This window comes from Stylophora pistillata, chromosome 14 (genome assembly GCF_964205215.1).
Source record: "Stylophora pistillata chromosome 14, jaStyPist1.2, whole genome shotgun sequence".
NCBI lineage: Eukaryota > Metazoa > Cnidaria > Anthozoa > Scleractinia > Pocilloporidae > Stylophora > Stylophora pistillata.
In genome coordinates this window covers 13649879-13675838 of record NC_142532.1, presented here as the reverse complement: position 1 = coordinate 13675838, position 25960 = coordinate 13649879, and the positions used below count along the sequence as shown (strand labels likewise).

Genomic DNA, 25960 nt, shown 5'->3' with positions numbered 1-25960 from the left:
GGCGGCAAAGGAAATAAAAAATCACAACTGTTTGATTTCAGCAATAAAGCTGAAGCAATAAAGCAGATCAAACTTGCCTCTTCTGCCAAAGACTGCAAAAAATTACGAAGGCGAAATTACAAACAACTGAGAGGAAATTCCAATACATAAAAATTTTTAACTCTAAGGCGTACAACTTCTCTAACATTCCAGAGCTGTTAGCATTTGCATGAGCCTCTGCTTGAGTTGTTTTCATCTCATCATTCAACTGTTGTTTCATTTCTTGCTGATTCGTAGCGAGGATTTATTGCTGTTTGCCAAACAAAGCGAAGTCTGTCGCGTGAGTAAGGAGAAGATCCTCCATAAACGGTTTCAGCAGCAGCGGTTTCTCAAGTAAACTTGGGTCAAATTACCATCACGTTGACTTTTTTGTCTTGGCTGATCTTACGGAGAAAAGTAGAACCGGCGAAAGTTGACTTTCGATTAATCATCTTTATTTTAGGCGAATTGTTATTTTCATTTGTTTATCCCACAATTTATGATAAAGGAAAATAGTCATTAAAGGTCAGGGTAGCTATAAAACTTTAATGTTTTGGCTTGGCGCTCATTTTGTCGTTAACATTATTTCGAACGAATCGTGGGAACTTTCTAGCCGGATATTAATTTAATTACTTTTGCACGAACACTACCGTTCACATACAATGAATATATAAAGTTCATATATTTTGAACTACCGTTCACATTGGGATTTTCAATTTTCTTAGAGTTCGATGTGAGTTTTTGTACGTGACTGGAGACTAAAAATAATGAATATTAGAAAACAAAGCATGTATGTGGCCATAACGAGGATTTGCTATGGAAAGATTTATCTAAATGAGTGAAAAATGAAAACCTTCCAGATGACCTAGATTATCTTACATTACCTCAATTCATCTCAGTTTACCTCAGCCAAGAGATTACAATATCTTGCCTCAACTGAAGTATGTCTTTAAATTTTAAGAGGGTCGTACTGAATGTCGACAGGTGCTGCCACCAAACACCAATCATGGCCGAATCATATGAGTAATTTATAACACTAGGCACTCGATCCTTTCTCTCAAATTTTCAGAAATAACTCCAAATCCCTTTTAGAAAATGAATTATGCATCAGAGAAACTGAACTAAAACTAATACCTTTGTCAACTATCCAACATATTGAGTAGGACGACATGAAACCAGGATTTTGAAATGAGTCCTGAGTTTTAAACGATTTCGTGTTACTGATGTAATATTCAATTCTCTCATGTTGATAGCTTTCATCTTTTAAGCTAGATCAATGACGCTAATAGTAGGATATCCTAAGTTATTTCGCTAGTCTTGCTTTTAATCCAAGATGCGTTAATTAAAGCTGAAAACATTTTTGTGAAACTGTACATAGATCTTTTCTTCTTACAAACCGTTACACTCAAGTAGAAGTGAAGAAAAAAAAACCCTTGTCTATCTGTTTGTCTTCAGAAGTAGATTTCCTAACTCATTCTTCGCTATTTTACTTCTCATTTTACAGATGTGACACGATGGCTCAGATGTGTGTTCTTGAAAATGTACGCCTGCATATTATATAAAACATAAGCTGCTTTCATGATGAACATATCAGCTTTAAGCAAGAAGGGAACCCTGTGGCAAAGGACAGAGAACAGTTATACGAAATAAATTTAAACGACAGAAAGGTGAAATCAAGATTTGAAATGGAAAAAGTTCTAAAAGAATAATAAATATTTCTCCTTTGTTTTGACCTGAGGAACAATGAGATTAAAAAAAATTACTGTGAAAAATTTGATGTGTTTCAAGAGTCCTTTAATTTCCAAATTAAAATCATAGCATAATCTCCACCTATATTAATTCACTTATTATTCTTTGGTCATCAAACTGGTGGTAGCGATCGATCATGAAAATCTTAATTATTTCTTGGGCATGGACTATTTTTGCACACGCTGTCATTATCATTGTTATTCATGATGCACATTTTTTTTCTTTTTAATTATTATCATTGTTGTTGTTAAGTGATAATAGTTTTCTTATTTACACGGAAATAGGAAAATCTAATCTGAATATGGGGTCTATTTTTAGTAGACAAATGTACTCCAAGAATAAGTTAGCGTCCTGTTCAGTATTTAGACAAAGAAAATATGATGTCGGTAATTTTCTCTTGCTAGTGCATAAAAGGAGTAAGTTTCTTCAAGAAACTGCAGTGTTACGTGAGTGGGGAGGGAAGGGAAGGGCAGAATCGAATTAAAAGATAATTTGGTTTTATCACATCATCTGAGTTTATAACGAGAATTTCTCACCGTAAAGCTCTGAGGTTGACGTTTAATTTCTAGCGATAGATCATTGTCAGAGCGAATGAAGGTAATATTCCACTCTTTGTTTTGCTATTAATGGGCAGCTGCCTTCGGTAGATTTTTACACCGTTTTGATCCGGGCTACTGTACTTGCTTGAATCTATGGATTTTTAATGATTACAACTTTAACAGTTATTAAGTTCATTTTATTTACAATCATTGAATTTCAAGATTTGTTTCAATCGTCCTCCTTAAATGTCTTGTTCCCCCATCCGCAAAGCGATTTGATATATCGGAAGTTTCAAATTAAAATAGTCCATATCTGTTTCAATCTTTTCTCTCACTTAACACTTCATTTCCATCCTTGCCAACACCTTCTAAATTAAAGACTAGGATTTTACTGATAGCGAAGATTTATTTTAAATGCGTCTGGTACCTTTTTAAAAATCAGTGACTAAAGTTCAACTGCTTCACAGGCTTATCTCTAGGACCCTTTTCTCGTTTTATTTGTACCAGTGGGACATAAGCACTTATTGGCATTAATTTATTGAAATTTAACATTCTCATTAACTTTCAATTTCACTGACTATGAATGCTGAGCGAGTGTACCATACTACAGCGAAAGAAACCTAATTGACACAAAAATATCACACCTACATGGTTGGTCAGGAGCGATACTTTGGGAAATAAACTTTCTCATCCCTCATATCAAACTCACGGGGTACAAATAGTCTCTTACTGAATTTCGTGACCACGCCCACTTCATCGGCCCACTCAAATCGAGAGCGATTTTAGGATGTTATATCATCTTGCCGACTCTCTGTATAAAAAGTTAACAATGTACCACCGAAATATTGAACTATAATATCATGGCTTTCCATTTTGTGTATTTTCGTACTACAAAGTAAAGTTTTTCCCTCGTCATTTTCACCTTTTCCCGAGCGCGTCCGTCAAAATTAAGAAGGCGTTCGTGGTCAAAACAAGACCGAGCAAGGAGTCTTGGGCGATTTCTCTCTTACGCAAGCGCAAATTGAAAATGTACCGCCAAAATCAAAGAGAAGAACAAATTTCCTTTGTTTTGATATGTAAATTGCCGGACAAGGAACAGATTGAACCTCGTCAAATGGCTAGTCAAAACAGCCACACCTTCCTCCTTTTGCTCTTTACCTGTTTTATAAGCGTGAAAGCAGTGGGAGAAGAATCGGGTAGCTCGGAAAGCGCTTCACCATCGTTTACTTACGAGATAAACAAGTAAGATTTGTAAAGTTATTTTCCGAAAGAGTCGGAATAAATACATTTTTTTCAAGTTAGATTGCTGTTTTTACCCTAAACGTCGTCCAATAAATTTTTTTTGCAGCCTACTAATCTATACAATTTCGAAGGAAAATATTCAGATGCTTCACCGTCCCCGAAGGGGGTTCTGTCCTGGTGTACCGGTTCACAAGGGAATTACCATTGTTCTTTCTTTGTTTAGGAGTTATCGGTTAGCAATTGTGTATTGTTTGGTCTTTTGTATTGGCTCTTTTGGACCGGTACACGGGGACAGAACCCCGAAGGGTCTCCACTCATCGAAGTGTGTACTGTAGCTAATGTAGTGAATTTTCAGTCTCTTGTTGGGTTTGTCAACCTCCGTGACTTCAATATCATACAATTTTGTATCTTTTCTCTGTGAAATGACCTTTTTAACAGGGGTGTATGCTGAGTATTCGTTGCAGAATCGCTTTGGTTCTCTTATCTCTCTCTTAGGCTTGTCCGCCATTTTGAAAATTTGCTCAGGAGGGCATCTGGGTTAACGGCCGCGCCAGGCTGGAACCGACAAAAACAAATGTCCGTCGCAGTGGGGGAAACAGTTTGATATGGTCTCTTTTTTTTTTACCCCGGATAGAGGGTCAGGAGATAGCAGTCCTCAAACATTGAAACAAACCTATACTATAATTTTACCCTGTATCTCGGTGCAATCTGACGTTTGTCTTTCTAAAAATGTTACTCTGGTTCTTGTTTTATTTCTAATCTAACATTTTTCTTTAAAGTTTAAGAGTCTGTCCACGAGAGGACCAGGCAGGCGTGACACATGCCATCTCACCGATTTCTTTCAAACTTTCACAGATGATTAAGATCATAAAGTTATTCAAGAGTCCAAAGTAGTTTGGGCCCCCGGTTAATCCCTGGGGTACAAGGGCTTTCACATCAAATCCCAGGGATAAAACCCCGAAATTAGCCCTAAAATTGCACTTCCAAAAAAGATCTCCCACACTGATAGAATGCAGTGGATTCTAATCTCATTTCATCCAACAATTTTTTTTAACCTTAAGCAATCGAAGGTTCAAAGTTGGATTGATTTGAAATCATCCTCGCCAATCGAAAGCATTTCATAATCAATCATGTCACGCAACAATTTTAAGAGACCGAAAATTAGGCTTTTGTAATTGCAAATATCTCCAATGGGCAACGTTACATGTCGATCAACATGTAATCACAGTAAAACCCAATCATAGTGCTATGTTTCTGACAAAAAAAAATTTGGCCTCTGTGAAACATTCGTGATCACATTCCTCCGAAGTGCGTGACAGGCAATGTTGATTCCTCAGAAGTGCGTAACAGGCAATGTTTATTTAAGCACTTTGTGATCACAAGCTGCTAGTTAATGAGCCGAATCAAATCGTGTTATGGTATATGTGACGCCAATTGTTTTGTTTTTTGGCTCTAAAAGTAATAACAGGTGTTTAACTGCATAGTTAAGGCGCAGAATTAATTGTACTAATTCGTAGATATTGACACAATTCACTGGCAGTTATTAGTAACGTATGATGCACGATCCTCGCAGTAGATAGCGCTACTACTGCGAGGATCGTGCATCATACGTATCTAATACCGCAGTTCAAAATATATGAACTTCATTTATTTCATTGTATCTGAATTATTATTAAATCTAATTACACCGATTCGTGTTTTTACGCTGGAAGTCAACAGCTAAAAACAGAGTATGCGAGGTATATTTTGCACATTTTGTTACTTTCCATACTTGTTAAATTTATTACCAAACCTAGGACGCACTTGAACTAATTTCCTTCTGGAGAAAAAACAGCTGTCATGCAAATTTAGGTGTGTGGCGTGACACGGGCTCCCTTCACATGTACTTGCATGAATTCAGAATGAAATTCCCAGAGCTCGAAAAAAATAAACGTCTATCTTGAAAGTCAATCCACATTCTACTTTAAATAAACTTAATTTATTTCACCTTTGTAAAGTCTGATTGCAGGATTGTTTTCAAGGTAGAGATCCTTCAAACAGGCTAATGTAAACACCGTCGCCATGAAAAGTAAACAGAGAACAAAAAAGCACGTAGTCTTTTCTTCCCAGAGAAGTCTCGCCGTAGTTTTTTCTAGTTACTTGATAGATTTTTTGGAGCGGCAACTTAAAGCTATGGCTACCACGAGATCAACGGGAATTGCAGGGTTTTGATGTGTGGATGATATAGCTGACATCCATGCATGCGGCATTCTAACAACTGATAGGCAATGAAATCTGTAAACACTATTTTATTTAGTAATAATTATAATGTTACATTGCACGATAGTATGTCATTTCTCACCGATTAGTTGAAAAGATATCCGAATTATTCTTTATCAAACATTAATGGTGCAGAATGCAGTTTTTGTTTAGACACTAGCTACGGCATTCTTACAATGTACCTCAAAAAATTACCAGACGTCAATATTTGTTTGATGAGATTGCATTAAAATGTTGATTATTCTTGGATACGAGCACGCACTTTCATGTAAAAAAAAAAAAACAACAAACAAAAAAACTGCCTCTTTTGCTCGCCAAAAAAAAGTAGGAATTGACCAATCAGCGGCCTGTTTTAATTTGAGGAATTGGAGAATAATACTTCTCCTTTCCCACTGGTACGATGCAGTTTACTTTTTGCACCATTTCTGTTGTTACAGCGCTGCCGTCCTCACTTATAAAAGAGATCAGATTGGGAACAGCGGCGAGATATGTTTTGCGACAATTAGCGTCACAAGTGTAGGCCAAATAGTTTTCATTTTTGACAGCAATGTAAAGATTTTCGTTTGACTTATTCCAATCAGCTTTGGGCTTCGACCCTTTAATTGTTATGGCTCCTTCATTAAAGCCACCTCCACTGTCGTTTTTAACCTCGACAATCTGAAACAGATATTGTGAAAATCAGTTCATATCCTAACAAGAGTTTTCATATAACAGAATAGACTAATTTACAAATATGGATTAGGTGCACGAACATTTCAAAACTCTCGACGAGGAAAATTTGAAAAACTGACTTTAAAATAAAAACCATAAGAAGCACTGAATTTCATACCTAAGCAACACAGGTTAAAAAGGTTGTAAAGTAGGATGAGCTCAGATTATACCCAAAATAATAATGGGAATGATAATAACAATAGTCACCATGAGAAAGATAATTGATAATGATATTAATAATAATAATGATGATGATATATTTAAAGAGCGCTTTAACTATTGGTCAATATTCAAAAGCGCTGTTCAATAACAACATCTATCAAATAGACCAAAAGTCACAAATTAACAGTCCTTTTGAAAAGAAAACTCTTCAATCTTTTTTGTAAACACAGAAATACTGCTACTAGATCTAACAGTCGGCGGCAAAGAGTTCCATAGAACCGGTGCAGCGTGGGTGAAAGCGCGACCCCCAAATATAAAGCAGTTGACTCTGGGAACTGACAAAAGAAACTGTGAGGACGAATGAAGAGAATAGTTGGATTTGGTTTTCATAGACAGAAGATCGTTACTATAATAACAGTAACAATAATAACGATTATTTTTTAACTGAGTAATGATAAATTTTAAAACCTGTCCATGGAATAAAATTTTGCCATTCTCGTGTTCAATAATACTTTCCACGGGATCTCCCTTTTTTTTTTCTTGCTTAAAGTACAGTGTTGCCTAATTTTCTTTGACGACTGAGAGAAAATAAGGGACATGTCTTTTCACTCGCGAACGTCCAGTCTATAGTAAACGCAATACCAGCCACTTCTCCGAAAAAAAGAATCAGAAAGCAATCGACTGAGGATCAATTGGTTTGTGACAAATAATTCAGTTTTGACGCATTTTTGGCGGCCTGATCGCAGATCTTTGTAATATATCATACTGATACTAGTAGCATGTTGTTCGTCGGGGGTCCACAATTTGATACCCTTCTCGATGCATATATTATTGTGGAGAAGGGCTCTCGAGATTGAGGAAGATATGGCTAAAGATTTTAGACCAAGGTTTGATTTAAAAAGACTACAAAGTGGATCTGGAAAAATTCCGAGAAGGGAGAGGAGGGGGGGAAGGAATGGCAACTAGAGTGCAAGCTCCTCTCCCCTCCCCCTTCCTACTTGTAGAAGAGAAATTACAATTGATGATGTCAAAAAAAGAAAAGCACTTGTGTTATTAGTGATTTAGTGCAGATTTTCTGGTAACCTTTTTTTGTGAATAACAATAAGCTGAAGGCTGTACGATGATACAAACTTATAAAAAGAAACTGTGTACCAAGTAAGCAAAGACGATTAGTTAACAAAACAAAAATATATACAGTCCTGAAGTTGTGATAAAAAAGGGAAACCCGCTTGCACCCTCGCCTCCGTTAACACATCTGACTGCTTATCACATGATGAAAAGGGAATGGACTTACCCCATGTGCCCAATAGCTTTTCCATAATGTTCCTCCATTTCCGCTGCGGAATTGGCACAAAATGAATGAGTGCTACCCTTTTCATCCCCAATAGCTGAGAAAGATGTTGTACTGCCATAAACAAAGGGTAGGAACATCCCTAGCTTAGGATTGGCCCGCCCTATACCGTCTGCGTCTAAAATGCAGACTTCAATCACGTCCACCAACCACCAAAGGTTCGGTAGTGCTTATGCCACCCATTTCACCACACAGGAGGGCTACAGGCTCAGTTCGAGACGATGTCTATCGAGGAAAACAACACACATTCCATAACACAGAAAAAGAAGATTGTACTGGTGCTCCATTTTTTCAGGTCGCGAGAAGAGTATTACTATTGCTATCAGAGTAACTCCCACTATTCCGTCTGGGAGACTCCAAATCCAAAATACAAAGAATACAATTTCAAGCTAATATTTAAAATAATTTGGATATATCAACAAAGTTGAAATGGTAAATTGGCCACCGTAACGAATCCAAAAGCTGACGTTTCGAGCGTTAGCCCTTTGTCGAATATTTGGAAACTCTCAATGCCTTTTTAAAATATAAAACTTTTTATTAAAGGCAACGGTTTATGTACCAGCGCATACTACAAATCTACAGACTCACCTAGTTACTTGTTGTAACTGTTGTCATCTTTGTTTATATCACATGTCATGAATTCCATACCTTTTCCTCCCTTCAATAGACTTCGTCGTTTATGAAGTGACGACGAATTAATGAGCAAGTTTTAAGAAAAAAGTGGCTATCCCGTTTTTGTCGTTCAAGCGTACATAACGTCACAGAAGGATAATACCGATCTTATTCCACTTACTCTCACAATTGACCCTCACAGCCAAGCAGTTCAATCAATCATTCTTAAAAAGTTCGAATTATTCCAATGATTGCTTTTGATTTGACTACTTTATTCTTGCTTTTCTCTTTGCCAATTGCATTTTTTGGAATACAAAAGGCCACAAAAGCTACGATTCTTCTATTCGCTCTGACGAAGAGCTAACGCTGGAAAAATCAGCTTAGAGACTTTTAATGATGGCCAATTTACGTCATCAATTCAGTTCATTGAACCAAATTATCTTGTCGAACTAAATCTCTTGGCTTCATTTTGGGTAAACAATTATTTTAATCTTCTAAAATGACACACTGAAAGGCGTCGTCAATGAAATGTTCCTCGATGTTCGCTTTGTTATGCACTGCTACATTGCACCGACTGTATTCTCGAGAATATCAGGAAATTCGATAGAGAATTAATCACCACCCTCCATTGCTTTTACCTCATCTCCAGGGCAATGGCCTTCCTCCATTTTCTTTAGTGCTGATGCGCTCCCCAGGCCACTGATCAGTCTATCGAAGACAACCATTGGGTCTCCCATCAGAGCTACTATTGCAACGGAACCAGTCAGTTCGGGTATTGTGCCTAGTCTGAAAAGATTAAGGTGATTTTTTTTTGTCGTTGTCGATTTTGTCTTTATTGTTGATTGTAAACCCGTATAAAGTCTCACCTACATCCTCATCATTATCATCAAGAACATCTACCACAACTATCTATTCAAGATCTGTCATGTATAGGTTGGTTTTTTAGAAAATGCACCATAGCCATTGAAAATAAGTCATCTACTCATAATTAGTAAGTTTATGAGGGAAATTCAGATTCTGCTTAAACTCTCCGTCCTCCTGACTTTGTTAAATTATTATTTTCCACTCACTTGCCAGGGTGAACAACGCGAATCTCCTCATTCTTTTCCAAAGATGCCATGACCCTCAATTTCCCAATTTGTGTATTGCCTCCCCACCACACCCCATAATTCCTGCTCCAAGAGTGATACATTCATTATCGTTTATCCTCAAGATCCAGTCACCAGTTTTTGGCTCAATGTATGGCGGCACACTTTGCGGGATTGATTTTAGCTTGATCAATTGCTGCATGAATTTTTTTGTTGACATCCCCCAATGCTCCTTTTTAAATTACTTGTGAAAGGTGTTTCACTTTTTCCTTATCACCAAGATCACTGAAACTAGAGGCAACAGCGATGTCGGTCGCTGTCGTAGCTTTTCCACCAAACACGAGTGCTTCGGTTGTCAGCGTTTAGCCAACGGTTATTCCATCCTAAAACGAATAGAAGATCAATTTGCAGTATAAATGCATAACGCATCAATTCAATTTCCTGATAAGCTTTGAATGAATGAATTTAAGATTTTAATAACAAATCTGAGAAAACGATGGGAAAGCGTTTCAGTGTCACATTTCTCTATTGAAATCAGCAAGCAACTTAGCACTTTCTTATCTCAAACTGTATGTGGAAGGACATGACGTTCTTTGCATTTTAAACCTTCTAAAAGTTCTCTCTTCGAAAATAACAAGTAGCGCAAGCAAAATGCTTAGACCTTTTCATAAAGTCCTCGTTAGCTTTTACTGTCAGTATACTTTGAATTTCTTCAAGGGTTTATTATCTCTGGGGCATTGGGAGCGAGCCAGGAAGGGCTGTGCAGGACCATTACCTGCACTACCTAATACCTTTTACGTCCTTGTCGGCTTCTAGTCTTCAAAATACATCCTATGGCATTATCTGACATTCATATAGATCGCACAGGGCGCTCCAAAAATGAAAAGACACAGATGAAACAATTCAAGTGTTCTTTACGACAGACAAGACAATCCTTTTCACATAAGAAGTCTACCACTTAAATAATCAGGTCTAAAGAACGTAAACATTCACCGTTTGCATAGTTTATTGCATCCGTTTCATCGTTCCACTTTTCTTGTTCCGCTTTCCGTTCGTATTTCTTTCCTTTTCCGCCCTGACTGAGTACAGTAAACACCCGCATATAAGAACACATGAATTAAGAACATCAGGCTGAAATTTTGCAAATAAAGCACCATTTTTATAAGAACAAAATCAGCCCGGAAATATAAAATGTTCTTATAAAGTGGATAAGACAGTAAAAAATTCTGATCACACAGAGGCCTGCTGCCAGACAACCACAGCTCATCAGCTGTGATGCTGCTTTGCATTTTCTTTTAGCTTTTTTCCCTTCAAAATAATCTACGTAGTTTATACTTGAAGGGAGACTTACAGTACTGTGCTATTCTTAATACACCTCGATTTCAACAACAAAATTTAAGAACAATTTAAGAACACCTTCAGGCTGATTTTTCACTAAACTCCCGATAAATAAGAACCTGATCAGCCTGACCTCCAAAATCATGTGTTCTTATATGCGGGTGTTTACTGTATTATCATAACACATTTTTTGTATTTTGTTACCCTAACATGCTCAAATGGCTTAGTACTGGAACGATAAATTTTGCTTTCATAAAAACACTGAAATTTCGGTTGAGCTTTAGCGCGAAAACATGAGTTGCTCTTTAGGGAAAAGACTATTTCTCTTATGTTTACGAGTTAAATCGCGAGTTCCACGGTGGCGCTTTTATTAAAGTTGACTCGCTTCAGTTTTCGAATAGAGGTCAAAGTTTATTACATAATATGAGAAAAAAAAGAAGAGATAGGTCATTTACGACCTCAACATTTTCTACAAATTTCACTATTGTGTGCATTTTTAAATTAGACAGTCGAGTTGCTTGTCACTGCATTTTTTTCAAAGTAATTTTAAGGGGCTATCCTAAAATAGTGGCCAACAGAATCTCTGAGATACAAAAAAATGCCATTGTTAGAGCATAGATCACTGATATGACTAGTAAAACTCAATTTTTCATCGATTTGAACTCCTAAAAGCCGTATTTCCCCCATTCTCTTAATAGTATGACCGTCAACAGAAAAATTTTGACTATCGTTGTCTTTGTAAACATTTCTCGTGTTGATCGTTAATAGCTGGAACTTTTCTGGGTTGGTTGAGAGATAGTTGTTCTTGTACCAGGATAGAGCTTTCTTTCCATGTATCTTGAGACTTTGGGCGACAACGTTATGCTTCTTCCCCATGACATACATCTGATGGTGGTCGGCATACCTGCTCAAATTAGCATTACTTATATAGAATGACATATCATTTTGGAACAAATTCCACAGTAAGCCTTAATGAGTTTGGTATTTCAATCAATTTATTTAACACGTACACCAGATATTACCTTTCATACTGCATCGCTTGTCATCGCTCTTGGTTGCTGTCGACACGACCAATTTCATCTGCTATTAAGGAGCTATCTACAATCATTAGGAGCTAGACCAAAGTAGGTTTCCCTTTATTTTAATGTAAAGATATTTCATTTTGTTCGGTTCGCACGGTTTATTTCTCGCTTTCAGTTTACTTTATAATCGGTTCATCGTTAAAAATGGCTGTTACATTTCTCAAAGATACTTTCAAAGTTTAGCTTCTACTGTATTTTATTTTAGTTCGAACCACACACGCACACACAGACACAGAGTCACGCACTAAATTCAGCCACTTAAATTCGGCTACAGCCATCAATCTTAACTACGCTACCTTCAAGCTAGACTTCGCTGCTCTCATCTGTGATTCCACACCGATACCTTCATTCTCGTTTGTGTTTTGATTATGATCCTCGTTTAAATAAACCGTGATTTATATTGTGCGTTCGAATTGTCTGCTCCGCTCTGCTGGTAACCTTTGGATGTTACACTCTTAGCTTATCATTATTAATTTCATTATTGAAATTCAACATTCTCATTAAGTAAAAATTTTCCTAACTATCAACGCTGAGCGAGGGTAACCACAGCTAAGAAAACCCGATTGACTGAAAAATGTCACATCTACATGGAAGGTCTTGAGCGATACTTTGGAAAATAAAACATTCTGATTACAACTTTCTTTCTCTTTTACCACATGTAGATAGTAAGGATACAGCAGTCCTCAAATATTGAAAGAGACCTTTGCTATGTTTTACGTGTACTATGTGACGTTCGCCTTGCTAAAATTGTTACTCGGGTTCTTGTTTTATCGTAATCTAACAATTACCTTTCACAATTTTAAATCTACGGAGAGATGTTCCCCATAAGAGAAGACTCAAGCGTACCATGCATATACATCAACACAAGTTTTACCACTGTTGTTTTCATCATGATAGTCTATCAAATCCTGTCCGTACCATATCTGCATCTCTTGGTTGCTCCAAACAGACAACGGAGTGACGAGGCTGCGAAAAATCAGCTCAGATGAATTATGGTGATATCCAGGAAGACTGTAGGAATCCATAATCAAATCTTCAGCAGACGGAAAGACAGGTTTCTTATCGGCATCTGTAATGATTTTCATCAACTTTCTTCCGTATTTTGAGTGAGCGCAGCCCCAGTAAGATGCACCAGCCGTAGGGTTGCAGAGTACCGATCCTGATCTGTGAATAAGCTTCATTGTCTTCACTCGTCCACTCTTTGTCATATTGAAGGAGCCATAAAAATTATCTTTGGCTCCAAAGCAGACGGGTTCTTCACCATTTATCTTTTGCCAGCTCTCTAAAATAAAGTAAGGCACTGATAGGATAAGTAGAAAGTTTTGAAAGTTCAACTGTATGATAAATGTAGCTAAACAAATGGTAACTAACACTGCCATTTGCAAGACAATTTCCTGTAATAAAAACCGCTTCCTTTTCGGCGCCGTGATCTTATTATTTGTTTTAATCTGTTCGTGGTCGTCAATCAATACGATGTTGTATAATGGAAAGAATCGTTCCTGTCAACGACTCATCTTCTTCTCCGAATTTATCTTTTTCTTGGAATTACTGACAACGAACTCCCTTTTCCTTTAATTCACTTCTTATCGAAAAAACACTGCCCCAAAAAATAATATTTTAATGAGTTAGTAGTTAAGGATGCTACATCGGTCTGTAACCAATCAGAGAGCCGGATATCGCAATTCAAGGGTAAGATTGTAAACAATGAGGCACGCATTTAGCATATGGCACAAAAAGACACGCAAACTAAACTTTTAAACATAATTTATTGGTCTTATCCTTAAATTTACGAAACAATCGTTGTGTTCTTTGTTTCCGAAAGAAATGATTGTTTAATCAGTTTAAAAAGAAACAGTTTCGCAAGACGTCTGTTAATTATTCTGAACGATGGAAACGCACGTTAGATCTAAATCCCTTAGGATCTTTTAGGGTTGAGTGGGTGAATATTCAATGACATGTTCCAAAACATTATCGCATTTATATCTAAAAACTTCTATTTTTTTCAATTTTTTCAATGAATTTCTTTCTTGTAAACCGTTCCATGTTTTTGAGCGAAGTCTGGCTGGTACTATCAAAGCGTTCGTAATATGTTTGGTTAATAAAAAAGTGCTTCATACGAAGTTTTTATAAAAAGATCAAAGTCCCAATGAACCGATTCTGCGTCGGGGAATATTTAATCCTTAAACTCTATTATTCGTATCTCGTTGAAAGATATTCAGGTGAAAAAATAGAATTGTCAACATGGTCATAACCTAAAAAGCACAGACCTCAGAAAGTACAACAAACGAGCTTGCCCACACTTGACCACCTATATTCCCCGAGTACTATATGACTAAATGATAAAGCTGACTTCATCGCTCACTAAATTCAACATGTTTACTTTATCGAATCAAAAGTAAAAGATACAAGTTCGACCATTTTTTCAAAAGGAAAACATCCTTTTTCATTCAAAGTTCCTTCTGCTCTTCTTCCTCCTCTTCTTCCTTTTCTTCTTCAGATTCATCCAATAGGGGTCTTTTATCGAAGATTTGATTTAATAGGAATTTTCTTCTGTCAATAGCTGACTCTAACGCCTCGTCAAAATCCATATCGTCCTCATTTATAAAGCGCCGGACGGTTTGCATGACTTGTCTGTGTATTTTATCCCGTTTATTAAGACTATACCACCTCAGACGTTGCAAGTATATCCTTCTTAATCTACGTCTAGCTCGAAGTAAGAGAGAATAAAAAGCGGCATCCTCAGAGAACTTATCGCATTTTCCCCCTTTTCGATAAAGTTTACCTTGTTCATCGAAGAATTCACTCAAAGAATCTTGCACTTGATCAGTAAATTCTACCCATGAATTCACATCACCATAGCTATCATCATCGTCGTCGTCGTCTTCATCATCATCATCATTGTAATTCCCCTTCTGCCCGTCTGTTGTCTCGGAGTCACTAACAATACCATCCTCTGACGCGTCATGGTGGTCTTCCTCTTCTCCTACCTCTTGTTTGTCATAGTCTTCCAATGAGTTACCAAAGATATCTTTGTCGTGAGAACTATTGGTCATGATGGTCATTCAACAAAACAAAAGTTTCTCTTACGATGTGTACGTGGCGGTGTTTGTTCTGAAATGATTTCTGACTAGTATAAAGGTCTGTATAAATTTTTACTTTTGTACGATACAGTCGTATGCATCCTTCATGTGCCAAAAGGTGACCGAACACGCGTCGATTGTCAACACTGGTAGGGTGTAAATCTAAGTCCAGATATCCGTACACTTCATGAATACACCGATGACGTCGTCAATACATTAGTAATGATGATGTCGGTCCCTAGGGAGTCGTAAAGAATTGTTCTCCTCTATAAATATGCCGACAACCTATTTTCTATTGCTCCAAAATGCAAATTCTATGGTTTTTTGTGGTCACGTGTGCGAAACCCGGCTCTCTGATTGGTTACAGACCGATGTAACGCTCTTCACTATTTAAGCTAAAAAGAGAGTCGGGAGAACAGCGCGTAAAAGAGGCCGTGGGGTGAAAAACGATTCTAACAGTCCAAGAAAACGATTTACCTTTACAATAAGCCTGGATGACCTTGCTATTCTCTTCGGAGTAGATCCAGTATCTCCCGTCAGCCATCTCGTCGCCTTCACTCGCTTTGATCTCAGCGCAAGTATTCCCTGGAAGTTCTTTGATGGATCCGAGGGGAACTACGTCCGTTAAAAATTATAATTTATACAAGTAGCTTACACTATCATGCAACTCGGGTATTCGGGAATTCAAGATGCAGTTTTAGTAACCAATAGGAAATAACAGGATAGGAAATAAACGCTTCCACCATCCCTGCTTGTGTAAAGCAGGTAGGAATGAAAACTGTTCTAATTCTATTCGATCTAGGCTAAGAAAAAAGATGGAATGCAACAATAATGACACAGAGACACAAGCCAACGTTTCGCTATTATCTGTAGGCTGTTGTCAAGGTAACATTGATGATGCAAATCCGAAACGTCGCCACTACATCTGTCTTTGTATTTCAAAACACTTACAAACTACGGAACAATCACGGCACTCAAATCATTCAAAGGCTCGAAAATTTTGTCTTGAAATAGTGCATGCCTCCGAAATTTAAGATTTCGGTAATCGTGCAGATAAAAAAAGGGTCTGCCCAGAATCGCAAATGCCATGTGCAAGTTGAGGGAACTTCAAGCTTACCTCTGTTTCCAGAAAGTTTCATGTAAAATCTCTCCTGATCTGGAATAAAATCTTCTGGTCTTGCTTCCTTTGTACGATTGTTCAGTTCGCAGATGTTTTGACCAGCGACGACATTGTAACTCTGACACGTGACTTCATCATCACACCGGAAAAAACACTCCACAGGCAACCCAACCCGATAAACTTTAAACATGTGACCTCTAAGGTACATTCCACTAATTGATCGTTCCTGCTCAAGACACTGACCAGTAGCGTCAAGTATACCAATCCGGGAAAGCAGAAACATGATAGTCAGCCACAACTTTAGATTCATTCTGAGGTGACTATGGTTGGCTACCTATCAACATAGTTAGCAAAGCTAAGACAAAGTTATATAGAGTTTTTGTACCTCTATCTACACCAGTTGAACACATAGACACAACACCGTGTTCCGTTCGAGAATACGAGAAAATAATAATTGACAGCGTAAAGAAGTGACACTGCCGTACCAGAAAATACAGAAAAACCGAAACGCATGAGAATATTTAAACAATAGAATGTTTTTGTCGAGGAACTATCGGCTTATAGTTGCCCCACGGAAATTTGATGTTCTTAAAACAAATATTTGCCCGATAAGCGAAGCTTCGAGGGAAAATATGCTAGTTTTAAGAACATCAAATTACCAAGGGGCAACTATCAGACAGATAGTACCGAGACATAAACACTCTATTGTCTTTATTGTTCACCACTAAATTTTCTTCCGCGCGCCCGTTGAAAAACAGTCAAAACCTACCAAAATGCAGATCAATTAAATGTTTATTCACACTACAGTCTGTCACAAATGTCAATAACTCGCAACCGGACGTTGGCTAAATGATACGAGAAGATTTTTCACGGACGGGCACTATCCATCCGGGTAATTTCCGCGGTCAAGCACTATCCATCCGGGCATTTTCCGCGGACGGGCACTATGGGCTGATAGTGTCTCTCCACGGATGAACACTATCGCGTCACGTGATCGATTTAAACCAATAAGAATCGGAGAAAATCTAGTGGTAAACTATATTTTCTCATAGAAAGCTTACCCAGAGACATACGAGAATGAAACTTTCATTCCCTTTCATTACTATTTACCGACAGAACCTTTAAGCTCAATGATAGTTGTTCATTAAATTGCTAGTTTCCAAATAAAAATCAGCACAAAACGAAATATTATATATGCCACAAAGTTTTATTATGGAAAACTTACCCATAGACATAAGAAAATGAAACTTTGCTGCTACTAAATGCCGATGATTAATTCAATGGTTGGGCTAAGAATTCTCCAGTATACAAAAGCATGTGAAATTGTTTGTTTAATTTTCAGAAATAACTTCAACCCCTTTTAGCACGAGTTATTAGTCAAAGAAACCGAGATGAAAATTTAACCTTTATCCTTCATCTTGAAAATAAATAGTTAAGGCTTCTCGAAAATAGAGACACAAAAAGAGCTTATTTTCATGCTCCACCATCATTGTGGAAGCAGTTGCAATAATTATAGAGCTTCGTATTACCTATCACACTTTGTAATGGAATTGCAAAAGTGATTGTCTTGAAAATAAAATTACCGACGAAATCGAACTCTACAGTCTGCCGAAGAGTTTGCTCGAGGGATTTTACTCGGAAACAAACAGGATAAGTAATATGAACCGGGAAGCCTCGAAATCATCATTAAATCGCCATGAGGAAAAAAAACTATAGCCGTTCCATTGTATCAGACAAAGATTTTAGTTATTCCAAGCAGCTGTAAGCCAAAGCGAAACAGCTCCGCTTGGTTAGCCGTGAAAATATCCTTAAAAAAGCTCTACAAGTACCAGAAGATAGAGTCAGTAAATAATTAACTCTCACTTCTTTGTAATATCAAGGAGCTCTTACTTGAATAAGTAATTGGTCTCCAAATATTTTTTAATCATTTGTCTCGTATTTTATTTTTCGCATAGTCTTCGGATAACAAGATGTTATCTGGTAAACGCGACAGTTGGAATAAAACGCTTTTTTTCGTTCCCAAATTGTGTCAGCTAGATATGTTATAGAGCACTAAAGCAGATAAAGATGTTACGAAGTGCGCCTTAAACAACTATCACCCTTTTCTCGCTAGCTACATACATACATACATACAGACATAGTTTATTTAAAGTATCAAAGAAATAAACAACACAAATAATACCCAAAAAAGGAAGTTTAAGAGGTTAACCCTATGTAAATAAACTTCCAAAGGAACAAATTTATAAATGTATGCTTCTAATAAAATCTAAGGTGGATAAAGACCTAAGAAATACGCATGTCTAGTTTAAGAGCTGTCTTGAAACGTGTTAAGTTACTCTTCTCAACGACATTGGCGGGCAGGTCATTCCATTCACGAATAATTTTAACAAAAAAAGAGTATTTATAGCAATTACAGTTTGCCAATTTTACCTGCATTTTGTAATTGGGGTTGGACCTATTACGTACGTTTTGAAGCAAACTCAAACAAATCACAAAAATGAAGGCCTTTCGCCTGCATACAAGTTTATAGCTTTCTATCAAGGAAAAATATAGTCTTCTATCAGTCAACTTCGACTAATGTAACATTTCACAACGGTCCTCATATGACATCTCATCGATCCCTTCGCTGACCTAAGGCCAATCGAGAGGCTCTTCTCTTAACTCTCTCTAAGAGAACAATATTTTTAACAAGGTAAGGGCACTATACTGGGGAAGCATACTCAAGGATTGGTCTCACAAACCACGATTATGTGTTGATTGCATAACCTCACATTTGTTCACGCTGAAGTTTAACTGTCAGACCTCAGACCAACTTTTAAGGTGAAAAATGTCGGACTGAAGAATATTTGTGTCTCTGGCTATGTCGGAGATCTCTCTGTAAACCTTCGTCAGACCGAAGTCATGGAAAGCCAAAAAATGTAAAGAAATAAGAGAGGATCGTCGTATTCGATCTTTTAAAAGCAATAGCGTGAGAGATATATTTCCTTACCTCAAGTCAGCTCGATTCGAGTCAGCTAAATTTTGCCTTTGAATTTTGAGTGGGTTGCACTAAAATATCAGTTATAGCCAAGTTATATGTACCTCATCACTCAAGCATGCGATGCTTTCTCTTTAATTTTTCTCCAACTTCCCGCGTGTCTCTCAATTTTTTTCTCCTGCAATTAATACTTAATATATTAGACAGCCCCAAGAACTTTTTTCTTAAGTTAATTTGTTTTCATATCTTTTATGTTTAATTCATAAAGTTTGGTACTAAACTTGAGTATATCTTAATCGTTCTCGCATGTTTTTTAGCCTAAACGCGATAATGAAACTCAGAAAGATTGATAAACTTTATAAACAGCTTTTCATTTTGTTTCTTTTTACAAATGGCTGCGCCTAAGCTGGCTTAGAGGTGTGTTCTGTCGCACTTTGTAATAATAGCATAACAGCTGTAAAGTTAATTATGCTTAGCACAAATTGCTGAGCTCGAATGTTTACGAAACCGTCGTTTGAGGAGTTTTTTGTTTTGCACATTTATATCAATCCTTTATTAGAACAGAACACACAAGTTTTCCTTTTTCAATGATTCTTTACAATAAAAGAATTATTTTTCAGTTTGACACCTACTTTACGCCTCCGTCATAACCGTACATAGGCAACTTTTAATCGCAGCTCAGTACATCTGACTAATCTCGTCCCAATAATGTTTTTATTCAGAATAGGTTAGATACTGGTTAAGGAAAGTAGAAATTTTAAAATATGTTGTGGTTTCGGCGAGCTTCTAGAACAGCCTGGCAACATGTTATTCGAGTTCCACCCAACAATGCACAAAAAGCGGCCGAAATAATACACCAAATCTACCTCGTCAACCTCAATTTTTGACGCGTGGATTGAGTACCTCAATAATTAATCATATGATAAAAAATAACCGGTGACTTATTATCATTTTTCATATCAAACTGTTTCCCCACTGCGATGGACATTTGTTTTTGTTGGTTCCAGCCTGGCGCGGCCGCTAACCCAGATGCCCTCCTGAGCAAATTTTCAAAATGGCGGACAAGCCTAAGAGAGAGATAAGAGAACCAAAGCGATTCTGCAACGAATACTCAGCATACACCCCTGTTAAAAAGGTCATTTCACAGAGAAAAGATACAAAATTGTATGATGATGAAGTCACAGAGGTTGACAAACCCAACAAGAGACTGAAAATTTACTACATTGGCTACAGTACACGCTTCGATGAGTGGAGACCCTTCGGGGACGGTGAAGCATCGAATATTTTCCTTCGAAATTGTATAGATTAGTAGGCTGCAACAAAAATTTATTGGACCACGTTTAGGGCAAAAACAGCAATCTAACCTGAAAAAAATGTATTTATTCCGACTCTTTCGGAAAATAACTGTACAAATCTTACTTGTTTATCTCGTAAGTAAACGATGGTAAATTAATACCCGAAGCACTTTCCGAGCTACCCGATTCTTCTCCCACCGCTTTCACGCTTATAAAACAGGAAACGAGCAAAAGGAGGAAGGTGTGGCTGTTTTGACTAGCCATTTGACGAGGTTCAATCTGCTCCTTGTTCGACAATTTACATATCAAAACAAAGGAAATTTGTTTCTCTCTTTGATTTTCGCGGTACATTTTCAATTTGCGGTCGCGTAAGAGAGAAATCGCCCAAGACTACTTGCTCGGTCTTGTTTTCACCACGAACGCCTTCTTAATTTTGACGGACCCGCTCGGGTAAAGGTGAAAATGACGAGGGAAAACTTTACTTTGTAGTACGAAAATACAAAAAATGGAAAGCCATGATATTATAGTTCAATATTTCGGTGGTACATTGTTAACTTTTTAGAGTCGGCAAGATGATTTAACATCCAAAAGTCGCACTCTATTTAAGGGGGCCCGATGAAGTGGGTGTGGTCACGAAAGTCAGTAAGAGACTATTTGTACCCCGTGAGTATGATATGGTTTATCACACAATTCATGGTGAAGGAAATAAATTCATTAAAATTCAGGATAGCTTTAAAATATTTTGTTAAATGAAAAAAGACGCGTTGTCAATGTATATTTTTATGTTCATTTGTTTTTAACTCCTCTCATCAATTAATAATTGGTTCATGCTTTAGCGTGCACTATCGAGTTATGGAGCACGCAGGAAGTTTGGAGAGCACGAAAGAAGCGTAAGAGTTGCCAGAGAAGATAGCCGAGGGCAACTCAACATATGGCAATCTGCGGTCTTTCCTTACACTTAGGTAGCACGGAAAGCCGTAAAACTCTTGAAGCTCATCTTTCAAACCGGCAGTCTAAATCCCACAGGGATTAACGAACGCTTTTCATTCCACTAATTTATTCGTGTTTTTCTCGTTGCCATGTTCCCACCAATAACGTAGCTCCATTTTCTGCCTTTAAAAGCACACACAACGCACAATTCCTCTATTCGCTCCGACGAAGGGCTAACGCTCGAAACGTCAGCTTTTGTAATCGTTACGATGGCCAATTTACCATTTTAACTTTGTTGATATATCCAAATTATTTCGTTAATACCACCGACGCAGGCCCAAACAGTTTCTTTCGAAACTATCAGCCTTTAATTTATTCATTTTTTTTTTTGCAGTTGTGTGATTATACAATTTTTAAGTTACCACCTTGTAACATGTAATCCTATTTAGATGCCATTAAATACTCATGCTCAAGCTTTCACTTGTGCATGGTGTTCTTACGAATGCTGATACCTCAGTAAACCGCCAAACAAATTATATTAGGAATTGGTCACAAGATATGTGACGTTTCAAGGGTGGGAATCAGGAAAAGCAAGGATCGATCCTCCTAAGATTGAAGGCTGATAGTTTCGAAAGAAACTGTTTGAGGCTGCGTCGGTGGGAGTAACGAAATAATTTGGATATATCAACAAAGTTGAAATGGTAAATTGGCCACCGTGACGATTACAAAAGCTGACGTTTCGAGCGTTAGCCCTTCGCTCCGACGAAGGGCTAACGCTCGAAACGTCAGCTTTTGTAATCGTTACTCTGGCCAATTAACCATTTCAACTTTGATGATATATCCAAATTACTCCTAAGATTGAGACGACTGAATTAAATCCCCCCTCTCTTTCTGCCTCCTCCCCTTTAATTTTTTAGGGCACAATGCAAGTGGACGCCAATGAATTTAAAACTCATGCGCGAAAATACAAAAACGGTATTGTTCATCTATGTACAAGATAGAAAGTTGAAATGGTTAACTGGCCGCAGTAACGATTACAATTATTTGCCGGAACGAAGGGCTAACGCTCGAAACGTCAGCTTTTGTAATCGTCACGGTGGCCAATTTACCATTTCAACTTTGTTGATATATCCAAATTATTTCGTTACTCCCACCGACGCAACCCCAAACAGTTTCTTTCGAAACTATAAGCCTTCAATCTTAGGAGGATCGATCCTTGCTTTTCCAGATTCCCACCCTTGAAACGTCACATATCTTGTGACCAATTCCTAATATAATTTGTTTGGCGGTTTACTGAGGTATCAGCATTTGTAAGAACACCATGCACAAGTGAAAGCTTGAGCATGAGTATTTAATGGCATCTAAATAGGATTACATGTTACAAGGTGGTAACTTAAAAAATTGTATAATCACACAACTGCAAATAATGGAAATGAATAAAGGCTGATAGTTTCGAAAAAAACTGTTTGGGGCTGCGTCGGTTGGAGTAACGAAATAATTTGGATATATCAACAATGTTTAAATGGTAAATTGGCCACCGTAACGATTACAAAAGCTGACGTTTCGAGCGTTAGCCCTTCATCGGAGCGAATAGAGGAATTGTGCGTTGTGTGTGCTTTTAAAGGCAGAAAATGGAGCTACGTTATTGGTGGGAACATGGCAACGAGAAAAACACGAATAAATTAGTGGAATGAAAAGCGTTCGTTAATCCCTGTGGGATTTAGACTGCCGGTTTGAAAGATGAGCTTTTGTTCAAGAGTTTTACGGCTTTCCGTGCTACCTAAGTGTAGGGAAAGACCGCAGATTGCCATATGTTGCTTAGAATGATTAGGTAAATTAAAATGTCTAGCGACTGGTTTCGATGTGTCCTTGTCATTCTTTTCCACGTCTCGAAGGTGTTCTCGGAATCGGTCACCTAGTCTTCTGCATGTTTCGCCGATGTATATCTTTTTGCAATAAGTGCAAGTTATGCAATAGATTACATTGGCGGTGGTGCACGTGAAGTGATCGGTGATCTTAATGGATCGTTTAGGTCCCGATATTTTATCAGTGTTGTGAATGAAGGGACACGATTTGCCTCGTGCACGAGCGCATTTAAAAGTGTCTGGTTGGTCATTAGCCTGAAAAGAACTTCTGACCAAAAAATTGCCTATGGTTTTGTCGCGTTTGAATGAAACGAGCGGAGGCTGCTAAAAGATAGTGCTTGTCTCTGGATCGTTTTGAAGTAATTTAAAGTTTTTAAGAATGATGGATTTAAATGAGTGGTTGTGAGGGTGAAACGTGAGAGTGAATGGAATGCGGTCGGAATCTTCCTTATGCGACGTTTGTAGTGCTGAATGTCGATCAATAAATGGATCACTCACAGTTTCTGGGCAACGAGTCGATTTTAAATCGTCACGATTTATAAGTCACTCGATAAACGATTTAAAGCGAGACTCGTTTGTTTGTGAATAGAAACGAGACTCGTTTGTAGAAACGAGACTCGTTTGTAGAAACGAGACTCGTTTTTAGAAACGAGACTCGTCTTTAGAAACGAGACTCGTTTGACAAAACGAGAGTCGTTTTGCGAAAGAAAGCTCGTGTGCCAAACTTTGCTCTTGGCGCATGCGCAGAAGTATAGTTTTTTTTTCCAGAGTAAAGTTTTAGGTTCAAGATAAGCTGGGATTTTGCTGCAATATGTTAAGGTAATCTCTATTTTCTTTTTCTTGGGATTACAAAGTGCAGGGAAGGCCTAAACCGATATTTTTATAGAGCTTCTGCCATAAATTTCAGCAGAAAAAGTAGCACTGGATATTTGTGTCGAATTAAGTTCAAAGCTTGAATCAGATCCTATCCCATTACTAAGGTTACTTCATTTTTCCACAACAAGAGGGAAACCAGAAATTAAAACCATGAAAGATGTACATTTTGATAAATAAAAATTAAATGCTGAAACTTCATATTCATTATGCAAGGAATATTTCATCATGTTTTGCTGTTTTAGACTTTTTTTTCCCTTCAAGCAGACGCATAGCTGCTTGAACTTGGGCTTTCTCTATCGCACATTTGGAGTTATCGTTAGGAGACTGCCCTATTGCCATTTGTGCTGTCGTTACGCAATTTTGTCATTTCCAATCATGAATATGTCTACTTGTTTTTATTTTTGCCTGCTAGAGTGTAATGAATGTTGTTATGGTACTAGACAATAATCAAAATAATAGGAGTAGGTTCCTACAGATGCCAAAGGTTGAAATTGAAGGGCTTTTCAATGACTTTGCCAAGTTTTAGATAAATTGAAGGACCTTTTTTGGAAAGGTTTGCATAAGAAATTTTAAAATTATTTAACATTATTTCTCAGCTTTTCTATTAAAGTACTGCAATTTTTTACTCGAAAATTGCTAAAGAAAAAGCGTTGCAAAAATCAAGCTCTAGTCCTCAAATTCAAGTACTTTCAAGACCTTGAATTTGTTATTTTTGAATTCAAGCATCTTCGAATACTTTCAAGGCTTTTATGAACTATGAGTAGGTAATGTACTTGCCTTTAACTGCAATGAGAAGGGAATTTTTTACCCATTATTGATATCGAGTCAAAGTTTGTTGCAAAATGTTCACCCAAGGGGAGTTTTCACAAATCAGTTAATTGAAGCAATATTACTTTTCAATAGTTCATATTGTTTTTAATAGAAAAATATCTGAATATTGAATATCGTTGATGGCCACAACAAGAGAAGTAGTACTAATTACAGTTTTAGTATATTCAATTAGAGGGATTTGACTTTCATTAGATACCAAGAGGCAATACACCTATTTTAACCTTTTTGTGGGTTAAAAATACATGTCATACAAAAAACTGAAAACCTCATTGAAAACCCTGTGCATTCTTTATTATTTCTTACAAGATTTTCAAGAACTGATTTGCTATTAACTGAATCAGACATTTTTCCTTCACTGTAATCACTTTTAGGATCTAAACTTATTTAATTTAATTCAGATGGTTCTCTTTATCTCCCTATTTTTTCCCATGCACCATAACTATTTTGCATAAGTCAGCCAGTATATTTTGATGATTTTTATTAATATTCAAGATTTATTTATTTAACACATGATAAATATCATTGGTTTGCATTTCTGTGAATTCCCATCCCAGTCATCAACTGTGGAAGAGAAACAAATACAAAAAGTTAGTTGTGAATTTTGAGTGAAAGTCAATTTAAGATGACAGGCATGGGTAATAGGAAGATGAAACACTCTTCAACTAAAAAAGGCCTTCTAGATGGATGATTTGACTTCCAAGAGACAAGAAGGAACTCTAGGCCAAAAATGATAAATAAGGTAAACCCAGAAATTGCAGTGATTATGACCATGGCAAGGAAGAGAATTAAAAAAATAAAAAAGGAAAGGAAGTTATGAACTAAATTAAGTACCAGA

The 25960-nt window shown here is 37.2% G+C and overlaps 2 protein-coding genes and 1 pseudogene across 6 annotated transcripts in view; all 3 read right to left on the bottom strand.

Moving 5' to 3' along the window:
* Nucleotides 1-5847: 5847 nt before the first annotated feature.
* LOC111321514 (uncharacterized) lies at nucleotides 5848-11067 on the bottom strand (annotated as a pseudogene). The gene is made up of 4 exons (XR_015995539.1): nucleotides 9714-11067; nucleotides 9282-9429; nucleotides 7975-8256; nucleotides 5848-6464 (listed from the first exon to the last, which is right to left on the bottom strand). The product of XR_015995539.1 is annotated as an uncharacterized LOC111321514 (transcript).
* A 572-nt stretch (nucleotides 11068-11639) lies between these two features.
* Nucleotides 11640-19479, bottom strand: LOC148716647 (uncharacterized). Its single transcript, XM_088745971.1, has 4 exons — nucleotides 19341-19479; nucleotides 16349-16685; nucleotides 15709-15846; nucleotides 11640-13433 (listed from the first exon to the last, which is right to left on the bottom strand). The coding sequence occupies exons 2-4, from the start codon at nucleotides 16659-16661 to the stop codon at nucleotides 12988-12990; spliced, it is 897 nt and encodes a 298-aa protein (XP_088602097.1). The 5' UTR covers nucleotides 16662-16685; nucleotides 19341-19479; the 3' UTR covers nucleotides 11640-12987.
* A 6107-nt stretch (nucleotides 19480-25586) lies between these two features.
* Nucleotides 25587-25960, bottom strand: part of LOC148716646 (uncharacterized) — a 12257-nt gene continuing 11883 nt past the window's right edge. For all 4 annotated transcript variants that reach the window (XM_088745398.1, XM_088745396.1, XM_088745397.1 and 1 more), the window contains one exon: nucleotides 25587-25686. The gene's annotated coding sequence lies outside the window, so the exon portion shown is untranslated. The remainder of the gene's footprint in view (nucleotides 25687-25960) is intronic.